This window comes from Pantherophis guttatus, chromosome 2, assembly GCF_059756535.1.
Source record: "Pantherophis guttatus breed Tessera chromosome 2, ASM5975653v1, whole genome shotgun sequence".
Taxonomy (NCBI): domain Eukaryota; kingdom Metazoa; phylum Chordata; class Lepidosauria; order Squamata; family Colubridae; genus Pantherophis; species Pantherophis guttatus.
Window position 1 is genome coordinate 115010659 of NC_142064.1, and position 12468 is coordinate 115023126.

Below are 12468 nucleotides of genomic sequence, written 5' to 3' on the forward strand. Positions count from 1 at the left end.
TAAACACTAATGTATTATATACAAGCAAGATGAATTATTTATTTCCAACTCTCAAACTTACACACACTCTGAACAATACACATACAATCCTTTCCTGGACAGAATATAAGGCCTAAGCATTCCAGATGCTTAAATCTACGAATGGCTATTCCTCCTAATCAAAGTAGATCCAACAAAAGATTATGTAAGATAATGCCATTCTTCCTTTGATTTTACTTCTTCTTCTTCTTCTCATTACAGAAACACAGTCATTTAAAGGAACATTCACAACTCTCCAGAACAAGCCTTCAAATCTCCCAACCCCACTGTTCTCTGGCCCAACCAGGATTCGCCAAAAGAGGCATACATGGGAGAGACCCGAAGAACAAGAATGTCAATTACGAAGTCTGCTGGTTCGTATCAAAGATCTAAGTTTGGGCTACAACTCTGAAGAGACTATCCTTTTCAAGTATTGTAGTGGGACCTGTCCCAAGGCACACAGCAATCATGACTTGACCCTCTCAATTCTGTTGCAGAAGAGCGAGATCCCAGCATTGGGAAACCCCTGCTGTCGTCCTATACACTATGAGAATGTAGCTTTTCTCGACGATAGCCACCAGTGGCATGAAGTGGAGAAACTCTCAGCCTCTGCCTGCAGTTGTGTGGGCTGATGGTTATGGAGGGGGGAACTGATGCAGACTTATAAGGCAGCAGCAAAGCATGATTGTATATTTAGCTATAGAACAAAGCTCCGTTATTTCCTCTCATCCTCAGCACTTACAAAAGCTTTTAAGAGAAAGAATTGCAAGAAACCCCACCATGTGATGTCTATATCCTTCTCTTCAAGCCCAGAGCAATTCTACAGAATGATCTCCCCTTAGCAGGAAGTAAGAAGTAACTTCTTGGCCATATAATCTATCAGTCCTTTCACACTCTCCCAGATATACTTCACTTAAACACATTGCTGGGTTGACGGAATCCTGTCTAAATTATATATGAAAGGCTCAGGCAACCATTCAAAATATTTATGGGTTATTTCTAATTTCTTTCTTTCCTGAATTCAAGGAGGGTCTGGCATCTGCATGTTCCTTCCCAATTAGAGCTGCCCCTTATTATTGTTTTTAATTTATTTGTCTATTTCTTCTCTTGGAAAGCTGAAGTTATTCGTTCCAAACTTACATTATGAATGATTGATTGATATGTACATACTGGTGTCAATAAAGTAAAAGTAAAGCAAAGAGAAAAACAGTGTCTCCGGTTCTGGGGTCAGGAACATTCATTGGGAGGTGTGGGGTTTTTTTGCGTTATTTGCATCTTAATATTGATTACTTTAAGTCACTCAAAACATCATGAAAATAAGCAGTCAAGGTCAGACTAAAGCCACATGCTTTTATCTTTAGCAAAAGACATATAATACTTCTTTTTAAAAACAAAATATCATTCATTAATCCCAACAAAGCTATCTCAGCCATTTTTTTGTTTAGCAAAATAAGGGTGCACCACAGAGATTTTCAATAATACTGCAGAGATATAATTTAGGGTTTCAAGAGGTTTATTTTTTTTAGGAAATGGAGAGGGGAATAATAATTTTAAAAAACAACAGAGAAGAGATAGGGCCATACAGAGTCAGGTGTTCTGGGTTGTAAAAAGAACTGGATTCTAGTCCTGAGCAATAGGAGATCACGGATTCAGCCCTATACTTTTCATATTTTACCACATCCCAAATTATTCAAAGACAAGTACTACCTATTTTCACATTCCTCAATAGTTCCTTTTTTATAATCAAGATTATTCACTTGTCTTCCACTTCTACATTTTACCTCTTTTCTCTTCAGCATTTTGATGCTGCAAGTCAAAATGTGGAATTTATCCTATTCCCACTCACTGAATACCCACCACAGTGAAATCCTCATTTAGAGATACTCCAATTTAGCTTTTTTATTTATTTATTTTTAGATACATACATGTTAAAGCTAATCTTGTGCTTATGACACCTATCAGAATCATTCTGAAATTATTTAATTCACAGAAATGATAACATATTCAGTTGCAGCATCAATTGTGAGAAAATTAAAAATTCAAATACTTTTTTTACCATCTGAAAAATTAGCAATATATTTATAAGGAAATAATGGTGCAATTAGCTTAGGCCCTGCTCTCATCTACATATTTGATGGTTACAAGCATCAAAGATGTAATTCTCTTTTTCAGACAATCTCTTTTATAGAAAGAATTGGAGAACATCTGTCTATCTGCTTTGCCAAGTTCACTATTTTGAGTCTCAGTATGTGTGATAAATTTTAATACTGAGCAGAAAAGAGAACAATGTTCAATAGTTCAGCAACTGGAAAAGCAATTAAAGGATAATTTAAAAACTACAATACACTGATATCCTTCCCCCCCCTACATTTCAATTCTTAATTTCACCTCTACCTATGTTCGCAGGAACACACATTACAGAAGAATTTTATTCCCTGAGATTAACAGTGTTGCGGTTCATTTTCGTTAGATCTACTTGCCAAATTGTTGCAGATTTCCTTCTTCCTACCTGTTAAGTGCAAAAGGGAGAACACTTTCTTAGACAATGTACACTTTTAGGCTTCCTTTACTGCATGGAGGAAAGGTTCCATCGCTTACCGTTGGATAGAAAACCAAAGCTCTCTGGAACAGTAGGTCAAAGTAACTTCTTTAGAAAGAGCACCATGTCAATTAGACAAAAAAACTAAATTCCACTGGCAGCAACAGTTAGCCTTCACAGTATCACCTGGCAGTTCTAGGATGGTTCTGCTGGTAAGGGCAGGTTTCGACAGATGACAGAGACCCTTCGTTCCCTGGCGACCTTTCTTCCATCAAAAAAGGACTCCTCATCTTTAAGAATTTCATGAGTGAATTCATAACGAGCAGGCCCTCTTTTATTTAAAGAAAACATTAGAGAAGACATCAGTAAGTTACCATAACTTGGAAAAGAGTTTTGTCCCAATTGACACCATACACAATTAAGAGCTTGGAAAAATGACTCATGATTCAGAAACAGAATTCTTAAAAGAATTCTAGTTCTGTTCTCAGTGAATACCCAGACTATTTCATGCATATGAACAGCTATAGCTGCTCATTAATTTCTGTAAGCTATAATCAAATTAACATATTTCCCCGAGAATAAGATCCTGTCTTATATTTTTTTTGAACCCCAAAATAAGCACTTGGCCTTATTGCCATGCGCTCAAAAGCCCGATTGGGCTTATTATCAGGGGATGTCTTACTTTGGGGAAAACAGGGTAGATATTTCCTACTTCATGGACAAGTCTTAACTACCAAGCACCTGCAGGGAAACAATATAAACTCCTCCTTATTAAACAAAGCAGATTTTCATTCGTTCCAAAGTTAGGGAACTGCAATCTGACAGAACAATCCCAAATGTGAAACTACAACTTGATTTTGTTTTATTCTAACAAACCAGTGTTTGTTATATTTTGATGTAACAGGGTACCATGATATATTAACAACAGAAATAGACATTTCCAATCTTCTCTTAGCCATAGAGGAGGGAAATATGAAGTGTACAAGCTCAAGACTCATGAAGCTGCATACCTGTCATAGAAAATTATTCTTAAGTGAAATGTCTACTTAATGTCAGTGCGTCTCAAACTTATGGACAAACAGGCATGGCTCAATGAATTTCTTTGAGCCAATAAAAGGTAGAATTTATGTTAGTAGTTGCAGCATAGAATATATATTGAGCCCAGGACTGACCCTGGGAACAGAATACATTCCAAAAAGTGATGGTGAAGGGTATCATGAAAGAATTAGTCTATCAAAGGCTACTAAATACAGTAATTACACAGGACTCCATATATAGAAACAGTGTATCTCCGAAAACCACTATCACAGAAGCATCTACTTAGTCACTATTGGGAAACAAGATGCTAGACTAAATGGCCTCTTAACCTGATTATTTAACAAAGCAATTTTTATTACCTAAGAATGTAGAGAGATCGGCGCTCCAGCAGAAGATCCAGCCAGTCCTGTGGATTCTGCTGACTAACCAGGTGCATTACACTTGTGGACAGGAGGGACAGGCCTGCAATGGTGCAGCCACAGAACTAAGCAAAAGGAAATATAAACATTATGGGATTAGAATAATACAAATTATCCAGCACTTATTAACTAATATTAGGGCATCATGTTGCCCCGAGTCTCATGTTGCAACTGGACACAGACATTCTTTTTCTATTACCTAGGAAAAAAACAATATTAGGGCACTGTGGAGTAGAAAGATTTGCCATCAGATTCATGACATGAATACCAGAAGCAGACTTTTTCCAGTGACTGAATCACATTGTCATCCTGTCAAAAATGGGGCTTACTACTGTGTAGGTATATATAGGACTGCACAGTTGATTTATTATGGAAGAAGACTTGATAGACAACAATCTCCTTATCAGAACAATCAATGTTCGGATAGGAACCAATAAATCCACAAAGGAATAGATGAGTCTAATTGTCAATGAGATTTGTTTAAGTTTATAAAATATTGACTACATTGAAGTTGCATATGGAAGTTCACATTACTAAATTCTGTAGAGATAGATACACAGACAGATATGGAATATAAGAAAGACTACCAACTTGAACGTTTCTTGCTTACAGAGATAATATTGCATTTCAGGGATTTGTTTTGCATAGAAATTTACTACTTTATCTTAACAACTAAGGGCCACTAGTACATTATACATGAATATAGTTTTTTTATTATTTATTTTTTTATTTAATTTAATTTATATACATCCCTACTCCCGAAGGACTCAGGGCGGTGAACAGCCACAAGATAAAAGTACATCATACATAGTTACAAAGCCAACTGTTTTTTCTCATTAAAAAGGTAACTGAATTTAAGTTCCAAAGGTGCTTTTTCAAAAGACAACTGGACTTCGTTTTTCCTTGAAAGCATTTTGTTTTCCATCACTTCTTCAGTTCTGACTGAATAGTGGAGGATGGAAGGATTTATATTCCTTGCAGTCATCTGGTTTTTAGCACTCTTACTGAGAGTCATTGAGGCCACTTGGAGGTTTATCTGTGCCCTCAGGGTCTTGTGGATAACACAAATGGGTGTGGAACCTTTATTATTATTATTATTATTATTATTATTATTATTATTATTATTATTATTATTATTTATTGAATTTCTATACCGCCCTTCTCCCGAAGGACTCAGGGCGGTGAACAGAATAAGATTTCATATACATATAATAATTTTTTTTTTAAACAGTAAATAATAAATTGAGTCAACTTAGTGTATCTGCTAAGACCTTGGCATAGAATTTAGATGTTTATGCTAGCCCTGCTTGTTGAAACAGAAAGGTTTTAGGGCACGTCGGAAAGTGCGAACCTTCTTGGAACTGCTGAAAAGATTGTGTTATAAAGACAAAAGTCACTCTTTTGAAGACAGCATTCTAGATGAGAGGACCGCTGGATTGAAACAATAAGATTAAACAGCCCTCTCTCAACAGAGGAGGAGGGATACAACAACACCTATCTCCTATTTACAACACAGTCATTTTAATGACTCTGGGCACAAATAATGATCTCAATGACCCTCAGAAAGAATGCTAATGACCAGACAACTGCAAGGAATATAAATTCTTCCATCCTCCACCATTCAAATCAAAATCGAACAAACTTCTTGGATGAGAAGCAAAATGTCTTCAAGGAAAAACAAAGCCCAGTTGCCTTTGAAAACCTGGATGACTTGAGAATCTCCACAGACAAACTGAATGTAAGGACATTGCTAAAAATTAATGGATTCTTGCACTATCTTCAAGAATAATCTCTTCAACCTATATCCCATTTCTGGGATCTCTTCTTCTTAATCTGATTAATTTCTAAAACTGCTGCTGCCGCCTTCATTTTGCATTTGTTTTTCTGATCTAGGTTAAAATACACATTTCCTTTGGTAAGCAAATTTCTAAAACAATCTTCCAAACTGATGAGGTCAAGCTGTATTGATGCTGGCCAGAGATTATAAGAACTAAAGTCCAATGCGTCCAGAAGACATCAGAATAAAGACAGCAAGTCTATACCACTGTCCTGAATTGACTACTAGGATTAAAACAGCAGTAATGGCATTTCAGCTAAATATTATTTCTCAAAGGGCAGATGCCTACTGTGTGTGTGTGTGTGTGTGTGTGTGTGTGTGTGTGTGTGTATATTGTTTATGTAAGTTTTCACGGGTATGTATGTGTGTATAGTTAATATTTCGGGTTTCTTCCCGTGTAATTGTGGATATATCCCTAAAAGGGTAGAAGCGACGTTTCGGCAGAATCCCATCTGCCATCATCATCATCAAAGTGCAAAATGACTGCTGACATAAGCCTGATGATGGCAGATGGGATTCTGCCGAAACGTCGCTTCTACCCTTTTAGGGATATATCCACAATTACACGGGAAGAAACCCGAAATATTTACTATACACACACACACACACACACACACACACACACACACACACATATATATATATATACACATACATACATACATACATACATACATACATACATACATACAGTATATGCATATTCTTTCTAGCCAGGTTCCACCTATGTAAGCTAAGTTGTTCTTCAGCCCTAGTTCTGTGAAATCTCATTCACAAGTTTCTGGGCTTTTTGTATCCTGCTGAAAAGCAACAACTCTGTGCTGCAATTTGGGAGACTCAAATAGCTATTTCTGCCTTATAAGGCGTCATCAGTGAGCCACTGATGTTAGGGAGGATACTTGAGAAGAGGGTGTGGCTCACTGATGACGCCTTATAAGGCAGAAATAGCTATTTGAGTCTCCCAAATTGCAGCACAGAGTTGTTGCTTTTCAGCAGGATACAAAAAGCCCAGAAACTTGGGGAAACAGGTTTGCTTATCCTGAAGTCTACTAGGGTTACAGAAAAAATGTTTGACCCTTAATATTGGAGGAAGTTCCAGAAATTCAGCCAAAACATTCTTATTATATAACTTTCCCAAAAGTAACAGATTCACCTTTTCCCAATGAGAAATTTTTCTTAACAATCAACAAGTTAAAGAACAAAACCAAATTTCACAGGAATAGTATTAAAAAAAGTCATTTGAAATAAATTGCAATAAAAAGATTTTATTGTATGTGCAACAACTTATCAAGTCTTCCTCCAAGGTCCATCATGCAATTCTATGAAACTACCAGAAAAACTACCGTATTTTCCGGCGTATAAGACTTTTTAACACATGAAAATCTTCTCAAAAGTCGGGGGTTGTCTTATACGCCGGGTGTCGTTCTCCTGTAACCAGGCAGACCAGCCCGAAAGACTCTGACGAGCCTTAAATGGCTCTGGCGATCCAAGCTCTGACGATCCCAGCTGAGTTGCCTGCTAATCAGGCAACTCAGCTGGGATCGCCAGAGCCCAGAGCCCTGTAAAAGGAAAAAAGTTTTCCCCCTCCAGCTTGCTTACCTTAGCTGCTAATCGCAACGCTTGCCTTGCTTCGCTTGCCTGAATCCATTCCATCAGCAAGCCACTCCCTGCCTGCAATCATGCAGGCAGGAGTTGTGGACTTCAACTCCCAGAATTCCTCAGCCAGCAAAACAAAGCTGGCTGAGGAATTCTGGGAGTTGAAGTCTACAAGTCTTAAAGTTGCCAAGGTTGGAGACCCCTGTTCTATTGGGTAAGTTTTTTTCCCCTTTGGGAACTTTAAAAAAAATAGTTAATTGGGGTTTTTTTAGTTGTTCTTTTTTAGACCTAGCCATTTAAAGTTTAGGAAGTTTTAAATTTAGTTTTCATATAATATATATATATATTTTTGAGCAGCTTTCTGAGATTTAGTGTGTTTCTGTGGTGTTTCACTCTAACTACACAAACACACAAAATCTCACAAAGCTGTATGTGGAATTTTGTGTGTGTAAAGTGTGAACGTTGTTTTTTTGGGCTTTTTGTGGCTGTGTGAGGTTCCTGCTTGTTGCAGGGGCCATTTTGGGTCTAGCACAGCTGCTTTTACATTGTGGGTGAGCCAGTTGTGTTGTGTGTGTGTAAAGTGTGAAAATTGTTTTTTGGGGCTTTTTGTGGCTGTGTGTGGTTCCTGCTTGTTTCAGGGGCCATTTTGGGTCTAGCACAGCTGCTTTTACATTGTGGGTGAGCCAGTTGATGTTTTTTAATTTTTATTTGGTGTGTGTTGGAAGAGGGGTAGTCTTATACGATGAGTATAGCCCAAACCCCATATTTTAACAGGAAAATTCGGGGGTCATCTTATACGCCCAGTCGTCTTATACGCCGGAAAATACGGTACAAAAGAACACTTTCTAGTCATCTATAGATTCTATGCTAACTTACCTTGACACTGTCTACATGAGGCTTTATGTGGCCACTTTTATCCAAATCCAGAACATGGACTTGAGCGAGCTGTGGCACTCCTGGGGGGAAAGCAGCATTCCGGACTCGTTGTAAGATCTCATGACATTCTTTGCTCCAGTATGATTTTTCTGTCTCCCGATACTTATGAATAGCCTACAGGAATGAAGAGATGGAATGAATAGGTTAAATGAGGACCCAGTTGTGGGGGCAATAAGCTGACTTTGTATAAATATACAAAAGTATGAAGGCTATTGCTTAACGCATTGTAAGCCGCCCTGAGTCTCCGGAGAAGGGCGGCATATAAATCAAATTTAAAAAAAAATATCTAGAAAGAAAATGAGATAGCCATCCACAAGTTTGATCACCCATATATATATGCACTCCTGTAATGACTACAGAATCTCATGCTAATCACTGTGATAAAACACCAAATGTCATAGATAACCTTTTTACATTGCCTCACATACATATTTCAGTTGAAACAGCTCATAATCAAATTCTGGGTAATCAGTTTGAGAACATGGTACCATCTTCTTCTAAAGAAGGCTGTGGAATGGGAACAATTTGATAAGTGTTCCTATAACATTATAGGGTCCCCCATCCCACTATACTGTGGTTTAGCTTTAGTTAATATGATTATTTAGTTAATATTTGGTCATATTATGTAATATGAACCCAGACAACTACAGCTTTTTCATTAAACTATTTCTAAATATAATTTAGCATGTGTGGACTCAGTCAAGGACTGGGCTTTTCCATGAACCAAGTTTTATTTGATCTTTAGCCAGTAGTTTGGGGAATATAGAAAAGAATAATCCCTGCTATAGAAATAAACTGCCCCAAAGCTATCAGGTTTTGTTTTAAACCGACCAAACAAATACCAACAAATATATGGTTGGTAAGAAATGAACACAGCATTACAATAAAGAATTACAGTACATAATTATGTATTACTGAACCATTTAAAAAAGCTGTTTTTATTGTGAAGAGAAAAGATGGGTAGGAGATAAGAGAAAGAAGGAGAATACAAATTTTAAAAATGATCTGTACGTACTTATTTGCAAATTAACATTAAAGCAATAAATTTCCAATAAAGGAATTTAGATTTAATACAAGATTTAGATTTAATATTCACATCCTGATTTATTAGTAAAGAGCTAGTTCACGCCATTAAGATATAGCCCAGATCTATTTTATTTAATAGTTTGTATAAAATTGCTCAATTTGTATCTTCCAAATACAGGTAACCCTCGATTTATGACCACAATTGAGCCCAAAATTTATGTTGCTAAGTGAGAAATTTGTTAATTGAATCACTGTATTCGTTAAATTAGTAACATGGTTGTTAAGTGAATCTGCTTTCCCCATTGACTTTGTTGTCAGAAGGTGATCATATGACCCCGGGACACTGCAACTGTCATAAATGTGAGTCAAGCAACCGAATATAAATGTTGTGACCAGGCAGATGCTGCAATTGTCATAAGTGTGAAAAACGGTTATGTCACTTTTTTCAGTGCCACTGTAACTTTGAATGGTCACTAAATGAACTGTTGTAAGTGGAGGACTACCTGTACTTCACATAAAAAGTATATCTGAAATAATCATTAAAGTAGGATGAAAATACTTCATCAAGTTAAAATTCTATTCAGACTTAACATATGCTCGTTTACAAATGAATGGCAATTAAACACCTGAGCCAAATTCATTAAAAAGGACATTTAAATGAAAAGTATATAATTTTATCCATCACTAATCAAGCAACGAAGAAACTTATCATATAGGCAAGATTGGGTACAATAGCTAATATGTTGGATCTTCCCATATCCCACCTTCTTTCAGTTGATACTTATATTTCTAATCCATGAACAGCACAACATCTGAACTGGATGTATTTATCATTATTCTGAATGACTGAACCTTCAGTAAACTATTATTTATATTGTCTATGTCTCAAGTCACAAATAATAAGGAAACATTAACCCAGGCAAAATTAAAAACTTACAGAATGTTGAGTGCAGTTTCCTAGTACTATAACCTCAGGAACCCTTGAGAATCCCACAAGATATGCATATAGTTTCCTGCTGTACCATCTCAACAACCAGCATCAAAGACATACTTGTTAGCATATTGCCATCAAAGCAAATAGCTTTCACAGTAGCTTCACCAAGGAGCAGCCAGTATCAGCAGCTCTTGGGCAGAGGATGAATGCAAGAAATCAAAATTCAGAGGAAGTATACATGGCCAGGCTACAGATCTCTTCAAACTCAACCCTACCATTTCCAGTCAGAAAAGAAACAAGTAAAAACAGTATCAGGCTAGAATGGCTATATAATAGTAGAATACTACTGTTTGTATCACATTTGAGATACAAAGCATACTGTTTATAAAAGGGGGGGGCATGATATCTCCTTTATACTTATGTTGTTCCACACAGTAATATTGTCCCATAATCTTACAAAAACTAGAATGCCCATCTTCCCATCTTGTGACAACAAACACCCAATATTCGTTGTCTGTACAAGACACAATAAACTACAAACTAGCTAGCATTATTTTAACCTAATGCATTGGGCAAAGTAGTCCAAGAGGATTGTTTATGGTTTATTAGTTATGTCGTGGAAGCCCGCAACGTGTGGTTGGTTGGGAACCCATAGGCATCTTTAATAAGATCCATTAAGTCTAATTGGTCTCTCCAAATATGTTCTAAACCAGGAAGCCTGAAACGCCTTATATGCTTAGGTTCACTCCGATAACTGGTTTGTTGAATAAGCCACTCCAATCCTGAACGGCGCAAAGGCCAGTAAGGAGGCTCGCACAAAACATTAAGTCAACTACACTTCGGCTTCAATATCGGAGCCCACGGAGTTTCCCTGGAAGCCACGCAGAGCCACCCACCCCGTCCCAATGCTCGTCTTGATAGCGGTGACGGCGCAGCTGCGGTTCCAGCTCCTGGGCCAGCAACGCCTCCTCTTCCTCGCTAATGAAGTCCCGCGTCACCGAAGCGCCGCCGGCCTGCAGCTTTCGCCAGAGAGCCTCGCTCGACGCACGGACCTCGGCCGGCCATGGCCTCAGCTGCGCCTCCTCCGCCGCGCAGAAGGCCCGAGGCGATGGCGCGGGTCGCCATAGAAGCCGCAGCAACCGTCGCCCGGCAATCTGACCGCGCGACGGCATCGCAGGTAGAGCGTTGAGAAATTAAAGCGCCCGCGGTGCATGATGGGCCGAACTCCGTTCATTTGCATACTGACGTTCTGCTTCGGCAGACAAGCAAAGGATCCCGCGTGGTGGAAAACGTCCTTCAAGGTGCCTTTTCTACCTGGACTCAGAAGACAGGCTGCAAACTTATCTGTGATTGTGTTTACGTATCACACATTAAAGACGATACTTGGCCTAGTCAACCTGGCACCTAGAACAATTAGAGGTCTTGGTAAATCATTGCTAGCTTTCTGGGACTGAAAAGAACATGTGGGATATGCTAGCCTTCACTGTCGACTAAATGTGGCTTGTATCAAATTGCATAGAGGTAGTCCTCAACTTAACGATCATGATTGAGCCTAAAATTTATGTCGCTAAATGAGAAATTAGTTAAGGGAGTTTTGCCCCGTTTTATGACTTTTCTTGCCACATTTGTTAAGTGAATCACTGCAGTTGTTAACTTAGTGACAAGGTTGTTAGGTGAATCTGGCTTCTCCATTGACTTTGCTTGTCAAAAGGAGATCACTTGATTCCAAGATACTGAAATCGTCAATTTACAGTTCAGTTGTCAAGCATCTGAATGTAGAGACCATGGGGATGCTGCAAAGGTCATAAGTGTGAAAAATAATGTCACTTTTTTCAGTGCCATTATAACTTTGAATGGTCACTAAGTGAACTGTTGTAAATTGAGAAATACCTGTACTTATCCAGTATTATAAGAGCCACCTTACAGATATGTTCATGATACACTTAACTGTAAACTGGGCAGTGTCATTTTAGCCTACTGTGTTAAGCCATTAATTGGGTTCAGTAAAAAAAAAAAAAGGTTAATTAAGCCATGGATGATCATCTCTTCTGTGCAGTCTTATTTTGTGGGAGGAGCAGAGATTCAAGCTGTATATTGGATTGCAAGGATTTTGCAATTAGCTTCT

At 38.0% G+C, this 12468-nt stretch overlaps 1 protein-coding gene across 2 annotated transcripts; it reads right to left on the reverse strand.

Annotated features, from left to right (window-relative positions):
- Nucleotides 1-1513: 1513 nt before the first annotated feature.
- Nucleotides 1514-12355, reverse strand: ALKBH7 (alkB homolog 7, RNA demethylase). Of its 2 annotated transcripts, XR_004594249.2 has the most exons (5): nucleotides 11240-12355; nucleotides 8324-8497; nucleotides 3955-4079; nucleotides 2617-2888; nucleotides 1514-2527 (listed from the first exon to the last, which is right to left on the reverse strand). XR_004594249.2 is itself a non-coding variant. In XM_034434428.2 (4 exons), exons 1-4 carry the CDS (start codon nucleotides 11513-11515, stop codon nucleotides 2753-2755), a joined length of 711 nt encoding a protein of 236 aa, XP_034290319.1. In that variant the 5' UTR covers nucleotides 11516-12355; the 3' UTR covers nucleotides 1514-2752. The 2 variants fall into 2 exon arrangements, 1 of the variants encoding a protein (XP_034290319.1); XM_034434428.2 differs by having other exon boundaries at nucleotides 1514-2888.
- Between the last annotated feature and the right edge of the window lie 113 nt (nucleotides 12356-12468).